Source organism: Pseudoliparis swirei, chromosome 9 (assembly GCF_029220125.1).
Source record: "Pseudoliparis swirei isolate HS2019 ecotype Mariana Trench chromosome 9, NWPU_hadal_v1, whole genome shotgun sequence".
In the NCBI taxonomy this organism is placed as follows: Eukaryota; Metazoa; Chordata; class Actinopteri; order Perciformes; family Liparidae; genus Pseudoliparis; species Pseudoliparis swirei.
This window is the reverse complement of record NC_079396.1, coordinates 1,777,476-1,796,900: the sequence shown is the minus strand read 5'-3', so window position 1 is coordinate 1,796,900 and position 19,425 is coordinate 1,777,476. Positions and strand designations below refer to the sequence as shown.

At 52.0% G+C, this 19,425-nt stretch overlaps 2 protein-coding genes across 2 annotated transcripts in view; both read right to left on the bottom strand.

Moving 5' to 3' along the window:
- LOC130199752 (kelch domain-containing protein 8B) overlaps positions 1-3,958 on the bottom strand; it is a 59,601-nt gene extending 55,643 nt beyond the window's left edge. Inside the window, exon 1 of the mRNA XM_056423489.1 lies at positions 3,800-3,958. The gene's annotated coding sequence lies outside the window, so the exon portion shown is untranslated. The remainder of the gene's footprint in view (positions 1-3,799) is intronic.
- A 4,736-nt stretch (positions 3,959-8,694) lies between these two features.
- On the bottom strand, positions 8,695-19,223 carry si:dkey-32e6.3 (uncharacterized). The gene is made up of 5 exons (XM_056423485.1): positions 18,826-19,223; positions 17,880-18,052; positions 15,535-15,750; positions 8,809-8,840; positions 8,695-8,758 (listed from the first exon to the last, which is right to left on the bottom strand). The coding sequence occupies exons 1-5, from the start codon at positions 19,103-19,105 to the stop codon at positions 8,695-8,697; spliced, it is 765 nt and encodes a 254-aa protein (XP_056279460.1). The 5' UTR covers positions 19,106-19,223.
- Between the last annotated feature and the right edge of the window lie 202 nt (positions 19,224-19,425).

The window sequence follows — 19,425 nt, the reverse complement described above, 5'->3', positions numbered from 1 at the left end:
AGAAAAGGGCCTTTATCTGTTGGATAAAAGGTGGGTCTCGTTATATCAGTGCAAAACCAACGTGATGGCAATATGTGTGTGTGTCTGTCTGTGTGTGTGTGTGTGTGTGTTGGCCCAGATGGCCCAGTTAGCCCAGTTGACCCCGCTAACCGTCTCACACGGAGACAGCCTGGATGACATCATCGGGGGCGGGGCCAGTGGGCGGTGACCCCCACGGGGCCGTACCAGACCGTCAGGGTGAATGTTGTTTCCGTTCAATCTGTCGAGTTTAATGTTCTGGAATAATCCTCTCCGTCCGGATCTCTCTCTCTTTTGTGACAGCTGACGCAAAACAGAACAAATAGAACAACTAGAACTAGGACAAAGGTTTCTGAAAACACGTCAGAGTGAAGCTCTGTCTTTAAAGATCCAGGAGAGGAAAAACAGAAGAAGAAGAAGAAGAAGAAGAGTGGACTGTTTTCCTTCCCCTGGCGAACGGTTGCCTGGAAACAGGAATCAAACAAGTGCGAGAAACGAAGAGGAGGAGACGTGGTGAGGAGGAGGAGAAGGGGTGAGGAGGAAGAGAAGGGGTGAGGAGTAGGAGAAGGGGTGAGGAGGAGGAGAAGGGGTGAGGAGGAAGAGAAGAGGTGAGGAGTAGGAGAAGGGGTGAGGAGGAAGAGAAGGGGTGAGGAGGAGGAGAAGGGGTGAGGAGGAAGAGAAGAGGTGAGGAGGAAGAGAAGAGGTGAGGAGGAAGAGAAGGGGTGAGGAGGAGGAGAAGGGGTGAGGAGGAAGAGAAGAGGTGAGGAGGAAGAGAAGAGGTGAGGAGGAAGAGAAGGGGTGAGGAGGAGGAGGAGAAGAGGTGAGGAGGAAGAGAAGAGGTGAGGAGGAGGAGAAGAGAATCCTCTGCAGCGAGAGCCACAACGGGGCATCTGGGGACTAGCTGTGGCGTTTAGATAAATACCCCCCCCCCTCTACTCCCCCCCTCCTCCTCCACCCTCCTTCTCCACCTCTACTCCCCCCTCTCCCCCCTCCTCCTCCTACCCCCCCACACACACACACATCAGTTTCTCAGCAGATGTTTCTTTCTTCCTTAAAAAGATGTAAAGCCAAATTAAAAGAAGAAGCAGCCGAGGGAAGGAGAGAGAGGGGGAGAGAGAGAGAGGGAAGGAAGGAAGGAGAGAGGGGGGAAGGAATGAAAGAGGAAGGAAGGAGGGTGGGAGGAGTGGGCGCTGCAGGTGGAGAGTAAACCGACTCAGACGTGTTGAGATGTTCTCATGGGAATGAAAGAACAACAAAGAGGAGAGAGAGAGGGAAGAAGAAGAAAGAAAGGGGGATGAAGTTAACGAGGCTTGTTCCATAAACGTGGAGCTGAGGTTACGTTTATAATCCAGATACACACAGGGTGAGGAGTGTGTGTGTCTGTGTCTCTCTCTCTCTCCATCTGTCTCTCTCCCCCCTCTCTCTCCATCTCTCTCTCCCCTCTCTCTCCATCTCTCTCTCTGTCTCTCTCCCTCTCTATCTATCTCCCCTCTCTCTCCATCTCTCTCCCCTCTCTCTCTCTCTCCATCTCTCTCTCTCCCCTCTCTCTCTCTCTCCATCTCTCTCTCTCCATCTCTCTCTCTGTCTCCCTCTCTCTCTCCCCTCTCTCTCTCTCTCTGTCTCTCTCTCCATCTCTGTCTCTCTCCCTCTCTCTCCCTCTCTCTCTCCCTCTCTCTCTCGTTATTGTTTTTTTCCATCTTGCTTTCGTAAAGATTTAGCCGCCGCCCACTTTGCAGCTCAATGTCTGCTAGAGGTCAAAGCAGAGGTCAGAGGTCAGAGGTCAGAGAGCCGCTGACGGCGCCTCGTCTCTCCAGCTCAGGGCCGCGGCTGTTGGCCTTCACCTTCGTCATGATGAACTTCTGTCATGAGTCTGATGCCCCGGTGCATGCTGGGAAGAATAAAGCAGGTAGGAATGATGTATGTTGGATCACAGCTCAATTATATATATATATATATATATATATTAGGGCTGTCAGCGTTAACGCGTTAATCTATGCGATTAATTTGGCCGCGTTAATGCACTAAAATATTTTAACGCAATTAACGCAACTTTGTTTACTTCCGGTGTTCGTTGAAGTTTTTACACTCAAACCGAGTGTCAAGCCGCGGCAGTACGGTTTAACAATGTTTCCGTTTTTAAAACAATTATTTATCCTTGAAAATAAGGAGCATAAATCAGTTTAACTCGTGGATGAATCAGTCGGGTTTCCTCCTGCTCCTCCTTCCTCCCGTCTCCCCCTCTGACACACAGAGGAACGGAGGGCGACGTGTCGGGACACGCGGCGCGGAAAGAACTCGTCACACGAAACCTTCAACGTGATTGGTCAATCCGTTTGTCTGTCAACATTTTGGGGAAAAAACAACCAATGAACACTCAGTAAATCACAAAGGACCTCCCACCTCACAGGTGAGGCTCATTAGCAGCCTGTCAGTCAGAGAGCAGAGAACACGGCACCAGGACAACTGAGCCTCATTGAATAGAGCTGAGATTGTTCTGGAATGTTTGATGTATAACACGTGGGTATGTGTCACATGCAAACGCCTTTAAAAGGTGAATTTAATTTTTTTGTAAAATGAGCCTCCAGAGGGTTAACAGGACATATGTGAATGTCAGTCAGTCACCAAGGCCACTGGTTCTGCTGTTCAATGTTAAAGATGACAGGACCAATGGGGTCTCAATATACTTTTTTTTTTTACTAATCTGATGTTTCACTGAAGAAACAATTTATCATCCACAATATTAAATACCTCGCTGGCACTTTATAGGTAGGAGCCTCTTTGAAAACACAGCTCTGTGTGAAGTTTGGTCTTTAAAAAGAATGAACTTTTAACTTTTAACTTTTAATTGCGATTAATCGCGATTAATTAATTAATCGCAATTTCAAAATGTGCGATTAATTAGTTTTTTTTTAATCGATTGACAGCCCTAATATATATATATGCATTTTAAGGGCATTTTAACGGTCCTGAGTGGGCGGAGCCTAGTGGGCGGAGCCTAGTGGGGGAGATCCAAAGAGAAAGAAAAAACACACCTACATCCTGCACATGTGCCCCTGAGCAAGGCACTCAGACGCTGATCAATCAGGAGGAAGTGATCTGTGTTCTTCTTCTTCTTCATTATGGACCACATGCATCTCACCCAACATCTGGATGGAGTGGCCCCGGCACCCTGCAGCTCCTCCACCGGACCCTCAACGCACCGTGCCGCTCGCTCCGTGTTGCACACACACACACACACACACACACACACACACACACACACACACACACACACACACACACACACACACACACACACACACACACACACACACACACACACACACACACACACACAGAGAGCTCCTCGTGCTGACCACACAGACCCGTGCGCGTGCACGTGATCGCGGTTACTGTGGGCTATGCTTTACTTAGTGATAACGTCCTGCACCGCGCCGCTTGTCCCGCGTGCTGCCGCAACACTGCGCCGGACCGCGCGCGGCTCACACCGGGCTCCTCCTCCGGTCCGCCCCGGTCCACCGCGTCCCGACACTTGTGCCTCCCACCTGTTCACCCCGAGCCGGGCTCCGGTAGTGGCCCCGCAACGCCCAACAACAACAACCACAACAACGACAACAACAACAACGCGTTGCGCTTCCCCGCCGCGAGCGCACGTGAATGTGAAGCGCAACGCGTCGAAAGTCCTCCGCGGCACCGGGTGCGTCGCCACGTCGTTATCTCAACTGTCCAGAGGACGTGGGAACCAGAGAGGGGGAAAGTTTGGGGGCACGGCGGTCCTCACCTGGTGTGTGTGCGGGGGGGCCGCGGTGCGTCAGGCGCAGTCCGCGGTGCGTTCGGCGCGGCTGCGCGTAAACGTCTGGACGCGGCGTCTCGGCCCGGGAACTGTCGCTCCTGTCGTGTTCCGGTTCAGCGGCAGAATCCAGCGAGACCAACAGTTACTCCCAACCTCTGGCTCCACATCACTCCTCCTCCCTCTCCTCTCCTCCTCCCCTCCTCCCTCCTCCTCTCCTCCCCTCACTCACTCACCGCGCGCATCAACACATCCCGGACCAGTCGCAGTGCGCACGTGTCCCTCCACCGGCCACCCTCTCCATGTACAGTGCACGCGCACTCTTTTTGAGGCAGCTGGCGGCATCAGGTGAGTGCGCGCTCACCTGGAGGGGGGGAGGAGGGTCGAGGAGGAGGAGGGTGCTGCCTCCTAGAGGTGAGCTGCGCTGCTATGGAGGACTTAAAATGACTAAAGTATAAATAAATAAATAAATGAATGCATGAATAAATACAAGAATAAATAAATAAATGCTTAAATAAATGTATAAATGAATAAATAAATGCTTAAATAAATGTATAAATAAATAAATAAATGTATAAATAAATAAATAAATGCTTAAATAAATGTATAAATAAATACAGGAATGAATAAATAAGTTATAAATCAACAAGACATCATTAAATAAATATATTTCTGCATTTCTGTATTTCTTCATTTATTTATTTACACGTATTTCTTCATTTATTATATTCAAATGAGCTGGGTACTACTTCTGCCTGGCACATGATGCCAGCTCACCGTTAGCAGAATTCAGCTTTTTGACTTCAGCTGTTTATCAATTCCAAGATCACTGAATCTGGTCTTGGGAGTCTGGCTTCTGGTCTTGTGACGTCACCACATCAACTGTTCTCTGTAAAATAATTTACAGTGGAGGGTGTTCACTGTTGCTACAAATAAACGATAATAAAATTATGAATCTTAACCCTCAGTCAAATTGACGTAACGTTATCTTTCTTTAGATCCTCCAAACCTAATTATATCTCATGTTACAGGAGACGTCAGAGCCAGCGGAGCATTTCAAAAGTCCTGCCGAGATCAGGCTAAATTACATTCCGTGACTCAACAACTGTAGTATTTAGAATGTACAGACAAGAATCGCTGTTCGTCTACAGATCAATCCTGTTCAACAATGAGGTAGCTCATTTGAATATTAAATAAATGAAAAATACATTTATTTAATGATGTCCTGTTGAGTTATAACTTATATTTATTAATTTCTGTATTTATTTATCTATTTATACATTTATTCTTGTATTTATTTATTTATTTATACATTTATTTAAGCATTTATTTATTTATTCTGCATTCATTTATTTATTTATTTATACTGCTGCCCTCGTGTGTCCGATGGAGCAAACGGGCCTTTAGTGTTATGATGGTTATTCATTTGGTTTTATTTAATCTTATGTTATGTTTAATATTTTTTATTTCCAACATAAACCCTGCAGCGTGTCGGTGCATTTTATTATATTATTGCTATTCTCTCTTCCTGTAAAACTCTTTGTGCTGCATGAACTCATCTTTGTAAATGTTATGTAATATTATTGTTATGTAATGTCATTATTATTGTAATATTATTATTATGTAATGTTATTATTATTGTAATTCATTAACTTTGCTGTTAAATTCTTCTTGAATGAAAATACATTAAGTTTCACACAGGATCAGGTGGGCGGAGCCTATGGAGTCAGCAGCCAATCAACCTCTAACAAAGAGGATATGAACTCATGTGAGTGTGTGGACACACACACACACACAATCTACCTCTCTCCCTCTCTTACACACTCACCCAAACTCTCTCCCTTTCACACACTCACACGATCTACCTCTCTCACACACACTGTATCCCTCTCACACACACACTTTCCCTTTCTTACACTCACTCACCCAAACGCTCTCCCTCTCACACTCTCTCCCTCACACACACACACACACACACCTGTATTAAAGCCTGTGCTGCGTCTCGTGCGCTCAGTCGTCAGGATGAATCACCAGACGGTTCAACAGGAAACACACAAAACACGAAACTTTATTAAACAGCGAATGAAAACATCAAGAAAAATAAACAAATGGCGGTTTTCATGTAGTATGTTTATCAGTATCCATGGTAACCAGGTGGGTTAAACTATAAGGACGTTGCCCTTTGTGTGTTTTAAGGCTCTGAATGTAAAACCCTAACTTATTATGAACAAGGCTCATCACACACCTACAGCTCCTGGTTTATTACTTACTAATAATAATGATTTTAATCTTTACTAATTCACCTTCAGGTTCATCTCTACTCAGGCAGAAACTGAACCAGACTGATTATCATTTTACATATTCAAGGCTGTGACTTCAATACAGGCGCTTTGATTTGTGTTTTGCATATTTCAATTAAAAGGAATCACAGATGTGTGTGTGTGTGTGTGTGTGCGTCACTCCACTCGTCTCAGAAACCTGCATTTGAGTATTCTTCTCATATTATTCTTATAGTTTGTATTATCTCTCTACATTTTGGGCTGACCAAAAAAAAAAAATAGATGTAAAAAATGTTCCTGAAAGCCGAACAATAAATAAATAAATCCAAAACCCTAAAAAACAAAAGATTTATAAACTTCAGAACACATTCAAATGTCACACAAATAATAAAAACATCCAAAAGCCCAAATGATGTCTCTAGATATTCACCAGTTATATATATCTAAATACATATATATATATAAAGAAATACATATATAAATACAGATATATAAAAATACATACATATAAATAAATACATACATATATTATGTACATATATATATATATATGTACAAACACACTATATCTCTGCATCATGTAGATGTTTTACTCTTCCTTGATCATATCAGTGTTATGACTAATGAAGTATTTTGTTATCCCTACCAGAGATATAGTCCCATTAGATTATAATTTGATGACCCGATGAGGTCATAGATCCTTCTCCGTCTGCAGTGTTTACCTTTCAGCTCTACGAGGTGTAAACAAAGCAGACGGAGGAGTGACCTTCACCTCCGTACAGGAGACGGTGCAATCTATTCGTAAAGTGCTCTGGTTAGTCTCTCTCCTTTCCTACGCTCCTGAACACAACGCTGGCGCTACTTCAGCGGTTTGAGATGAAACTCCTCGTCTATCCTTCTGTATATAAAAAACGTCCTCCATGTGTAAACTTCTTGTCTTCATAAGTCATCAGCCCCCCCCCCCAGCATCTGGTGTCTCTGGAGGTCTGTCCGTGCTCTAGAGCGCCCCCTGCTGGAGGCTCCGCTCATAGTTCTCCAGGCAGATGTGGACCCGGCGGGTGAAGTAGCTGGGCTGAGCGATGGCCTGCAGCAGGTCCGTCTGGACCAGCACCACGTCGTACAGCTCAGAGGTGCTGGCCACGCGGGTCTCTGTGCCCCCCGGGGCCAAGAAGACCTGGAGAGGGGGGGAGATAAGAGAGAGAGAGAGAGAGAGACAGGGGTTAGGGTTAGCTTTCTGGAGACACAACTGATAAGATAATCTTTAATAAACTCAGAACACTCGTATAGTTTCAAAAGAGACGCATGAACACAACAGAGACACTGAGCTGAGGAGAAGAGGAGAGGAGGAGGAGAGAAGAAGAGGAGGAGAAGAGGAGGACCCGAGGGTCCGGAGATGGTTTTCATGACTCAGCGGTGGCTCATGAAAGCTGAAAAAGAAGTGACAGATCAAAGGACCTGAAGCTAACGGTCCGTGGTGTTTCCTGAAGGTCAAACTGAAAGACACGACGACAGCAGAGACCAGAGCAGCCAATCAGAGGCTCTGATGCTCGTTGTTCATTCTGCACCAACAGAGTCCCGCCTGAGACACGGAGCCCACAAGCGACGCCTGTCAAACATCTGCACCTGTTCTAGGAGGTCTCTGTGTTCTAGGAGGTCTCTCTGTGTTCTAGGAGGTCTCTGTGTTCTAGGAGGTCTCTGTGTTCTAGGAGGTCTCTCTGTGTTCTAGGAGGTCTCTGTGTTCTAGGAGGTCTCTCTGTGTTCTAGGAGGTCTCTGTGTTCTAGGAGGTCTCTGTGTTCTAGGAGGTCTCTCTGTGTTCTAGGAGGTCTCTGTGTTCTAGGAGGTCTCTGTGTTCTAGGAGGTCTCTGTGTTCTAGGAGGTCTCTCTGTGTTCTAGGAGGTCTCTCTGTGTTCTAGGAGGTCTCTCTGTGTTCTAGGAGGTCTCTGTGTTCTAGGAGGTCTCTGTGTTCTAGGAGGTCTCTGTGTTCTAGGAGGTCTCTGTGTTCTAGGAGGTCTCTGTGTGTTCTAGGAGGTCTCTGTGTGTTCTAGGAGGTCTCTGTGTTCTAGGAGGTCTCTGTGTGTTCTAGGAGGTCTCTGTGTGTTCTAGGAGGTCTCTGTGTTCTAGGAGGTCTCTGTGTTCTAGGAGGTCTCTGTGTTCTAGGAGGTCTCTGTGTTCTAGGAGGTCTCTGTGTTCTAGGAGGTCTCTGTGTTCTAGGAGGTCTCTGTGTTCTAGGAGGTCTCTGTGTTCTAGGAGGTCTCTGTGTTCTAGGAGGTCTCTGTGTTCTAGGAGGTCTCTGTGTGTTCTAGGAGGTCTCTGTGTGTTCTAGGAGGTCTCTGTGTTCTAGGAGGTCTCTGTGTTCTAGGAGGTCTCTGTGTTCTAGGAGGTCTCTGTGTTCTAGGAGGTCTCTCTGTGTTCTAGGAGGTCTCTGTGTTCTAGGAGGTCTCTGTGTTCTAGGAGGTCTCTGTGTTCTAGGAGGTCTCTCCGTGTTCTAGGTCTCTCCGTGTTCTCTACATGTTCTCCGTGTTCTCTACATGTTCTCCGTGTTCTCTACATGTTCTCCGTGTTCTCCAAGGTCTCTAGGGTACCTTGGGCAGGACGATGAGACGAGTTCAGGCGGCTTGTGCGGATGTTGTCGTCTGGAAGCCCCATGTGCTGGACCTGCTGGTCTCAGGTCTCGGGTCCCAGGGACAGGCGCCCAGGCGGAGAACGAGTTACTGGCCCACCTGAAGGAGAGGAGAGTCAAGTCCACCTGCAGCTGAGAGGACACGGTCAGAGGACTTGGATGGACCCCCAGACCCACGTCAGGAGCATGGGCCCTGTAGGAGGCGAGTGGACGACTAAAGGAGGCGAGAGGACGTCTAAGGTCGAGGGCGTCTAGGACAGGAGGCGCGGTCTAAGGAGGCTCAGGACGTCAGCTGGAGGCGAGAGGACGTCTAAAGGAGGCAGGGCGTCTAAGGAGGCGAGGCGTCTAAAGGAGGAGAGGACATCTAAAGGAGGCGAGGGGCGACTAAGGAGGCAGAGGGCGTCTAAGGAGGAGAGGGGCGACTAAAGGAGGCAGAGGACGACTAAAGGAGGCGAGAGGGCGACTAAAGGAGGCGAGGGCGTCTAAAGGAGGCGAGGACTAAAGGAGGCGAGGGCGACTAAAGGAGGCGAGAGGACGTCTAAAGGAGGCGAAGGACGACTAAGAGGCGAGGCGACTAAAGGAGGGGAGAGGTCGACTAAAGGAGGCGAGTGGACGTCTAAAGGAGGGGAGAGGACGACTAAAGGAGGCGAGAGGACGTCTAAAGGAGGCGAGAGGACGTCTAAAGGAGGCGAGAGGACGACTAAAGGAGGCGAGCGGACGACTAAAGGAGGCGAGAGGACGTCTAAAGGAGGCGAGTGGACGTCTAAAGGAGGCGAGGGCGTCTAAGGAGGCGAGAGGACGTCTAAAGGAGGCGAGAGGCGTCTAAAGGAGGCGAGTGGACGTCTAAAGGAGGCGAGGCGTCTAAAGGAGGCGAGAGGACGACTAAAGGAGGCGAAGGGCGTCTAAAGGAGGCGAGAGGCGTCTAAAGGAGGAGAGGGCGTCTAAAGGAGGCGAGGGCGACTAAAGGAGGCGAGTGACGTCTAAAGGAGGCGAGGACGTCTAAAGGAGGCGAGAGGGACTAAGGAGGCGAGAGGACGACTAAAGGAGGCGAGTGGGCGTCTAAAGGAGGAGAGGACGTCTAAAGGAGGCTAGAGGACGACTAAAGGAGGCGAGGACGTCTAAGGAGGCGAGAGCGACTAAAGGGCGAGGACGTCTAAGGAGGCGAGAGGACGACTAAAGGAGCTAGAGCGTCTAAAGGAGGCGAGAGGACGTCTAAAGGAGGCGAAGGGCGTCTAAAGGAGGCGAGAGGCGTCTAAAGGAGGAGAGGACTCTAAGGAGGCGAGAGGGCGTCTAAAGGAGGCGAGAGGCCTAAAGGAGGAAAGGCGAGGGCGTCTAAAGGAGGCTAGAGGACGTCTAAAGGAGGCGAGAGGACGTCTAAAGGAGGCGAGAGGACGTCTAAAGGAGGCAGAGGACGCCTAAAGGAGGCGAGAGCACTAAAGGAGGAGAGGACGTCTAAAGGAGGCGAGAGGACGTCTAAAGGAGGCGAGAGGACGTCTAAAGGAGGCGAGAGGACGTCTAAAGGAGGCGAAGGGCGTCTAAAGGAGGCGTAGAGGACGCCTAAGGAGGCGAGGGCGACTAAAGGAGGCGAGGACGGCGTCAAAGGAGGCGGAGAGGCGACTAAAGCAGGCGAGAGGACGTCTAAAGGAGGCGAGAGGGCGCCTAAAGGAGGCGAGTGGACGTCTAAAGGAGGCGAGAGGCGACTAAGGAGGCGAGTGGGCGTCTAAAGGAGGAGAGGACGTCTAAAGGAGGCGAGTGACGTCTAAAGGAGGGGAGAGGACGACTAAGAGGCGAGGGACGTCTAAAGGAGGCGAGAGGACGACTAAAGGAGGCGAGAGGACGACTAAAGGAGGAGAGGCGACTAAAGGAGGCGAGGGCGTCTAAAGGAGGAAGGGACTAAAGGAGGCGAGAGGCGACTAAAGGAGGCGAGAGGCGACTAAAGGAGGCGAGTGGGCGACTAAAGGAGGGCGACTAGGAGGCGAGGACGTCTAAAGGAGGCGAGGACCTAAAGGAGGCGAGAGGACGTCTAAAGGAGGCGGTGGGCCTAAAGGAGGCGTGGCGTCTAAGGAGGCTAGCGACTAAGGAGGCGAGGGCGTCTAAAGGAGGCGAGTGGACGTCTAAAGGAGGCGAGAGGGCGTCTAAAGGAGGCGAGAGGGCGACTAAAGGAGGCGAGAGGACGTCTAAAGGAGGGGAGGACATCTAAAGGAGGCGAGGGCGCCTAAAGGAGGCGAGAGGCGTCTAAAGGAGGGAGAGGACGACTAAAGGAGGCGAGGGGCGACTAAAGGAGGCGAGAGGCGTCTAAAGGAGGCGATGGACGTCTAAAGGAGGAGAGGACGACTAAGGAGGCGAGAGGACTAAAGGAGGCGAGTGGACGTCTAAAGGAGGCGAGGCGTCTAAAGGAGGCGCGAGGACGACCAAAGGAGGCGAGAGGACTAAAGGAGGCGAGGACGACTAAAGGAGGCGGAGCGTCTAAAGGAGGCGAGAGGACGTCTAAAGGAGGCGAGTGGACGTCTAAAGGAGGGGAGAGGACGACTAAAGGAGGCGAGTGGACGTCTAAAGGAGGGGAGAGGACGACTAAAGGAGGGGAGAGGACGACTAAAGGAGGGGAGAGGACGACTAAAGGAGGCGAGTGGACGTCTAAAGGAGGGGAGAGGACGACTAAAGGAGGCGAGAGGACGTCTAAAGGAGGCGAGAGGACGTCTAAAGGAGGCGAGAGGACGACTAAAGGAGGCGAGGACGTCTAAAGGAGGCGAGTGGACGTCTAAAGGAGGGGAGAGGACGACTAAAGGAGGCGAGTGGACGTCTAAAGGAGGGGAGAGGACGACTAAAGGAGGCGAGGACTTAAAGGAGGAGAGGACGACTAAAGGAGGCGAGGGCGTCTAAAGGAGGGGAGAGGACTAAAGGAGGAGAGGCGTCTAAGGAGGCGAGGGCGTCTAAAGGAGGCGAGAGGACGACTAAAGGAGGCGAGCGGACGACTAAAGGAGGCGAGAGGACGTCTAAAGGAGGCGAGTGGACGTCTAAAGGAGGCGAGTGGACGTCTAAAGGAGGCGAGAGGACGACTAAAGGAGGCGAGAGGACGACTAAAGGAGGCGAGAGGACGTCTAAAGGAGGCGAGTGGACGTCTAAAGGAGGCGAGAGGACTAAAGGAGGCGAGAGGACGTCTAAAGGAGGCGAGGGCGTCTAAAGGAGGCGAGGAGCGTCTAAAGGAGGCGAGAGGGCGTCTAAAGGAGGCTAGAGGACGTCTAAAGGAGGCGAGGGACGTCTAAGGAGGCGAGAGGACGACTAAAGGAGGCGAGAGGACGTCTAAAGGAGGCGAGAGGACGTCTAAAGGAGGCGAGAGGACGACTAAAGGAGGCGAGCGGACGACTAAAGGAGGCGAGAGGACGTCTAAAGGAGGCGAGCGGACGTCTAAAGGAGGCGAGAGGACGACTAAAGGAGGCGAGAGGACGTCTAAAGGAGGCGAGAGGACGTCTAAAGGAGGCGAGAGGACGACTAAAGGAGGCGAGAGGACGTCTAAAGGAGGCGAGTGGACGTCTAAAGGAGGCGAGAGGACGACTAAAGGAGGCGAGTGGACGTCTAAAGGAGGCGAGGCGACTAAAGGAGGCGAGAGGACGCCTAAAGGAGGAGACGACTAAAGGAGGCGAGGGCGTCTAAAGGAGGCGAGAGGACGACTAAAGGAGGCGAGTGGACGTCTAAAGGAGGGAGGCGAGCTAAAGGAGGCGAGGGACGTCTAAAGGAGGCGAGTGGACGTCTAAAGCAGGTGAGAGGACGTCTAAAGGAGGCGAGAAGGACGACTAAAGGAGGCGAGAGGCGTCTAAAGGAGGCGAGAGGACGTCTAAAGGAGGCGAGGGACGTCTAAAGGAGGCGAGGACGACTAAAGGAGGCGAAGGGCGTCTAAAGGAGGCGAGAGGACGTCTAAAGGAGGAGAGGGCGACTAAAGGAGGCGAGAGGACGACTAAAGGAGGCGAGAGGACGTCTAAAGGAGGGAGAGGACGACTAAAGGAGGCGGCGACTAAAGGAGGCGAGGGCGTCTAAAGGAGGCGAGAGGACGTCTAAGGAGGCGAGGCGACTAAAGGAGGCGAGGCGTCTAAGGAGGAGAGCGTCTAAAGAGGAGAAGGACGACTAAAGGAGGCGAGTGGACGACTAAAGGAGGCGAGAGGACGTCTAAAGGAAGCGAGAGGACGTCTAAAGGAGGCGAGGACGTCTAAGGAGGCGAGAGGACGACTAAAGGAGGCGAGAGGACGACTAAAGGAGGCGAGAGGACGTCTAAAGGAGGGGAGAGGACATCTAAAGGAGGCGAGAGGACGACTAAAGGAGGCGAGAGGACGTCTAAAGGAGGCGAGAGGACGTCTAAAGGAGGCGAGAGGACGACTAAAGGAGGCGAGGAGGCGACTAAAGGAGGCGAGAGGACGTCTAAGGAGGGAGAGGACGACTAAAGGAGGCGAGTGGACGTCTAAAGGAGGGGAGAGGACGTCTAAAGGAGGCGAGAGGACGTCTAAAGGAGGCGAGAGGACAACTAAAGGAGGCGAGAGGACTTCAAAGGAGAGAGGGCGTCTAAAGGAGGCGAGAGGACGTCTAAAGGAGGCGAGAGGGCGTCTAAAGGAGGCGAGGACGTCTAAAGGAGGCGAGAGGACGCCTAAGGAGGAGCGTCTAAGAGAGGACGTCTAAAGGAGGCGAGAGGACGTCTAAAGGAGGCGAGAGGACGTCTAAAGGAGGCGAGAGGACGTCTAAAGGAGGCGAGAGGACGTCTAAAGGAGGCGAGAGGACGTCTAAAGGAGGCGAGTGGACGTCTAAAGGAGGCGAGAGGACGTCTAAAGGAGGCGAGAGGACGTCTAAAGGAGGCGAGAGGACGTCTAAAGGAGGCGAGAGGACGTCTAAAGGAGGCGAGAGGACGTCTAAAGGAGGCGAGAGGACGACTAAAGGAGGCGAGAGGACGTCTAAAGGAGGCGGAAGGGCGTCTAAGGACGAGGACGTCTAAAGGAGGCGAGAGGACGTCTAAAGGAGGGGAGAGGACATCTAAAGGAGGCGAGAGGACGACTAAAGGAGGCGAGAGGACGTCTAAAGGAGGGGAGAGGACGACTAAAGGAGGCGAGAGGACGACTAAAGGAGGAGAGAGGACGACTAAAGGAGGCGAGAGGACGACTAAAGGAGGGGAGAGGACAACTAAAGGAGGCGAGCGGACGTCTAAAGGAGGCGAGAGGACGTCTAAAGGAGGCGAGAGGACAACTAAAGGAGGCGAGAGGACAACTAAAGGAGGCGAGCGGACGACTAAAGGAGGCGAGAGGACGTCTAAAGGAGGCGAGAGGACGTCTAAAGGAGGCGAGTGGACGTCTAAAGGAGGCGAGAGGACGTCTAAAGGAGGAGAGAGGACGTCTAAAGGAGGCGAGGGCGACTAAAGGAGGCGAGAGGACGTCTAAGGAGGCGAGAGGCGTCTAAGGAGGCGAGAGGCGTCTAAAGGAGGCGAGAGGACGACTAAAGGAGGCGGGACGACTAAAGGAGGCGAGAGGACGTCTAAAGGAGGCGAAGGGCGTCTAAAGGAGGCGAGAGGACGTCTAAGGAGGCGAGTGGACGTCTAAAGGAGGCGAGGGCGTCTAAGGAGGCGAGAGGGCGTCTAAAGGAGCGAGAGGCGTCAAAGGAGGCGAGGCGACTAAAGGAGGCGAGCGGACGACTAAAGGAGGCGAGAGGACGTCTAAAGGAGGCGAGTGGACGTCTAAAGGAGGCGAGTGGACGTCTAAAGGAGGCGAGAGGACGACTAAAGGAGGCGAGAGGACGTCTAAAGGAGGCGAGTGGACGTCTAAAGGAGGAGAGAGGACGTCTAAAGGAGGCGAGAGGACGACTAAAGGAGGCGAGAGGACGTCTAAAGGAGGGGAGAGGACATCTAAAGGAGGCGAGAGGACGACTAAAGGAGGCGAGAGGACGTCTAAAGGAGGGGAGAGGACGACTAAAGGAGGCGAGAGGACGACTAAAGGAGGCGAGAGGACGACTAAAGGAGGCGAGTGGACGTCTAAAGGAGGGGAGAGGACGACTAAAGGAGGGGAGAGGACGACTAAAGGAGGCGAGTGGACGTCTAAAGGAGGCGAGAGGACGTCTAAAGGAGGCGAGAGGACAACTAAAGGAGGCGAGAGGACGACTAAAGGAGGCGAGAGGACGTCTAAAGGAGGCGAGAGGACGTCTAAAGGAGGCGAGTGGACGTCTAAAGGAGGCGAGAGGACGTCTAAAGGAGGAGAGAGGACGTCTAAAGGAGGCGAGAGGACGACTAAAGGAGGCGAGAGGACGTCTAAAGGAGGCGAGAGGACGTCTAAAGGAGGCGAGAGGACGTCTAAAGGAGGCGAGAGGACGACTAAAGGAGGCGAGCGGACGACTAAAGGAGGCGAGAGGACGTCTAAAGGAGGCGAGTGGACGTCTAAAGGAGGCGAGAGGACGTCTAAAGGAGGCGAGTGGACGTCTAATGGAGGCGAAAGGACGTCTAAAGGAGGCGAGAGGACGACTAAAGGAGGCGAAAGGACGTCTAAAGGAGGCGAGAGGACGTCTAAAGGAGGCGAGTGGACGTCTAAAGGAGGCGAGAGGACGTCTAAAGGAGGCGAGTGGACGTCTAAAGGAGGCGAGAGGACGACTAAAGGAGGCGAGAGGACGTCTAAAGGAGGCGAGAGGACGACTAAAGGAGGCGAGCGGACGTCTAAAGGAGGCGAGAGGACAACTAAAGGAGGCGAGTGGAGGAGGCGAGTGGAGGAGGCGAGTGGAGGAGGAGAGTGGAGGAGGCGAGTGGAGGAGGAGAGTGGAGGAGGCGAGTGGAGGAGGCGAGTGGAGGAGGCGAGTGGAGGAGGCGTACCTTGAGGGCGGGCAGGTCTGGGAACAGCGGGTGGGCGCCACTCAGCGCCCGGCTCACGGCGCCCAGCGCCCGCGGCAGGTCGCTGCCGAACGTCCGGAAGACGACGGAGAAGCTCCGCCCCTCATGGACCAGGTCCACCAGCAGCTGGAAGAAGGACGGAAGGATCCAGTGGAACAGGCGGCCGCCGGCGCCCTCCACACACAGGGCGCTGTCCGCCTGCAGGGGGCGGAGCCAAGTCATCATTATATATACACACATATATATATATACACACACACAGGGGGGGATAAGGGAGATGGGGGCGAGAGAGAAAGAGGGTGGGGGAGAGAGAGGGTGCTTCTCTCATAGGGTGCTGCTCCTACAGGGTGCTGCTCCTACAGGGTGCTGCTCCTACAGGGTGCTGCTCCTACAGGGTGCTGCTCCTATAGGGTGCTGCTCCTACAGGGTGCTGCTCCTACAGGGTGCTGCTCCTATAGGGTGCTGCTCCTATAGAGTGCTGCTCCTATAGGGTGCTGCTCCTATAGAGTGCTGCTCCTACAGGGTGCTGCTCCTACAGGGTGCTGCTCCTATAGGGTGCTGCTCCTACAGGGTGCTGCTCCTACAGGGTGCTGCTCCTATAGGGTGCTGCTCCTATAGAGTGCTGCTCCTATAGGGTGCTGCTCCTATAGAGTGCTGCTCCTACAGGGTGCTGCTCCTACAGGGTGCTGCTCCTATAGGGTGCTGCTCCTACAGGGTGCTGCTCCTACAGGGTGCTGCTCCTATAGGGTGCTGCTCCTATAGAGTGCTGCTCCTATAGAGTGCTGCTCCTATAGGGTGCTGCTCCTACAGGGTGCTGCTCCTACAGGGTGCTGCTCCTATATGGTGCTGGTCCTATAGAGTGCTGCTCCTACAGGGTGCTGCTCCTATAGAGTGCTGCTCCTACAGGGTGCTGCTCCTATAGAGTGCTGCTCCTATAGGGTGCTGGTCCTATAGAGTGCTGCTCCTATAGGGTGCTGCTCCTATATGGTGCTGGTCCTATAGAGTGCTGCTCCTACAGGGTGCTGCTCCTATAGAGTGCTGCTCCTACAGGGTGCTGCTCCTATAGAGTGCTGCTCCTATAGGGTGCTGCTCCTATAGAGTGCTGCTCCTATAGAGTGCTGCTCCTATAGAGTGCTGCTCCTACAGGGTGCTGCTCCTACAGGGTGCTGCTCCTACAGGGTGCTGCTCCTATAGGGTGCTGCTCCTATAGAGTGCTGCTCCTATAGGGTGCTGCTCCTATAGAGTGCTGCTCCTATAGGGTGCTGCTCCTATAGAGTGCTGCTCCTATAGAGTGCTGCTCCTACAGGGTGCTGCTCCTATAGGGTGCTGCTCCTACAGGGTGCTGTTCCTACAGGGTGCTGCTCCTATAGAGTGCTGCTCCTATAGGGTGCTGCTCCTATAGGGTGCTGCTCCTACAGGGTGCTGCTCCTACAGGGTGCTGTTCCTACAGGGTGCTGCTCCTACAGGGTGCTGCTCCTACAGGGTGCTGCTCCTACAGTGTGCTGCTCCTACAGGGTGCTGTTCCTACAGGGTGCTGCTCCTATAGGGTGCTGCTCCTACAGGGTGCTGCTCCTACAGAGTGCTGCTCCTACAGGGTGCTGCTCCTACAGGGTGCTGCTCCTACAGGGTGCTGTTCCTACAGGGTGCTGCTCCTATAGGGTGCTGCTCCTACAGGGTGCTGCTCCTACAGGGTGCTGCTCCTACAGGGTGCTGTTCCTACAGGGTGCTGCTCCTATAGGGTGCTGCTCCTACAGGGTGCTGCTCCTACAGTGTGCTGCTCCTACAGGGTGCTGTTCCTACAGGGTGCTGCTCCTACAGAGTGCTGCTCCTACAGGGTGCTGCTCCTACAGGGTGCTGCTCCTACAGGGTGCTGCTCCTACAGGGTGCTGCTCCTACAGGGTGCTGCTCCTACAGAGTGCTGCTCCTACAGGGTGCTGCTCCTACAGGGTGCTGCTCCTATAGGGTGCTGCTCCTACAGGGTGCTGCTCCTACAGAGTGCTGCTCCTACAGGGTGCTGCTCCTATAGGGTGCTGCTCCTATAGGGTGCTGCTCCTACAGGGTGCTGCTCCTACAGGGTGCTGTTCCTACAGGGTGCTGCTCCTACAGAGTGCTGCTCCTACAGGGTGCTGCTCCTACAGGGTGCTGCTCCTACAGGGTGCTGTTCCTACAGGGTGCTGTTCCTACAGGGTGCTGCTCCTATAGAGTGCTGCTCCTACAGGGTGCTGCTCCTATAGGGTGCTGCTCCTACAGGGTGCTGCTCCTACAGGGTGCTGCTCCTACAGGGTGCTGCTCCTACAGGGTGCTGCTCCTACAGGGTGCTTGCTTGCCTTGGCGCCCTCGGGCCAGCGGAACAGGTCTAGATGCTCGTCCAGGATCCCGCGGAAGCGTCGCCCGGCGGCACCGATGAAACCCGGCGTCCGTCCAAATTGAGAGTAGTAGCTGACGGCGCCGTCGCACGGTGGCAGCAGGGAGGCGGAGTCACTAAGCCACTCCCACTCGCCTGCACAGAGGTTTTCATGGAGGGTCGTAAACAATGCGAGTGCGCAGCAGCTCAAGGTCGCTCAGCGGCTCCCAGGAATGTAATCTCTCCTCTAGGATATTCAGGACTCGTGATGAGGTCATACATTGAGATATCATAAATACACCATGATGTTGTTGTAATTGATAATAAAAGTAAGAGAAATGCGAGTATGTATGTGGTTATTACTCACAATCAAAAAACACATTTCTCTTACTTTGTACTTTAACTGTTATTAATTCATAATTCATATTTTTATTGTCACGTGATAAATTCACAAATGAGTAATCAACCAGTTATTACACTGAACCAACCGGAAATATGTTGATATTGAGGCCAGAAGTTATCGCGATGTGAAATGAACTATAAAGTGAGATTGTGGCCCAATACGTTATATATATATATATATTATATATGTATATATTATAAATATATAATAAATATACACATTTAATATATATATTATATATATATTTATATATTAAATGTGTATATATAAATGAATATATATATATACACACATATTTAATATATACATATATATATTCATTTATATATTTAGAAATATTTATTATAAATAATTTATATATAAATATTCACTTTCACATTATAATAAAGATAAATACCATCCACCGACATATGTGTGATTCCAATAAAAATGACCTTTGACCCTGTACTTATTATTTTCGGGGGCTGGTTGACGACTTGTTCTTTAACAATAATGTCGCTGACGTCATCCGGTAAATCAACGTCACCTTGTGCGCTCATCTTGCCCCAGGTGACCGTGGAGAGGAAGTACTCCAGGGCGGCCGCCGGCCCCTGGCCCGTCACGCTGTCCGACACCAGGACGGTGTTGTTCAGGTCCACGTGCAGGACCAGCCTCCTGCGCCGGTCCCCGGTCCGCGGCCCCCTGGGGACCGGCGGCCCTACGGGGTCACCGGCGGTCCGGGGCACGGGCTCGTCCACGCGTCGGCCGTTGGTCCCGTCGTGTTCTTCTTCGGCCTCGCGGCCGCTGTTCTCCCCCGAGTCCGCCATTAACGACGGTTTAGTGGTTTGTAAACGTTGCGACTGAAACTTGCCACCGAACCGACTCAACTGCCATCGCGACTTACCGGCGAATGCTTCCTCGTTCCTCCATTATAACCCTCGTTATTCTTCTTCTTCTTCTGCCCGTCAACAGTGGCACGCTCGTCTACCGGAAACACCGCCATCTGCCGGTGTGGGGAGATACTGCAGGTCGAGGGAGTTACTTCTTCGTTTCTCCCTCCCGCTTCTTCTTCTGCGGCTCCATAGCGGCACGCTCGTCTACCGGACATAGGAAACAGCGCCATCTGACGGTGAGGTTAGATACAGCA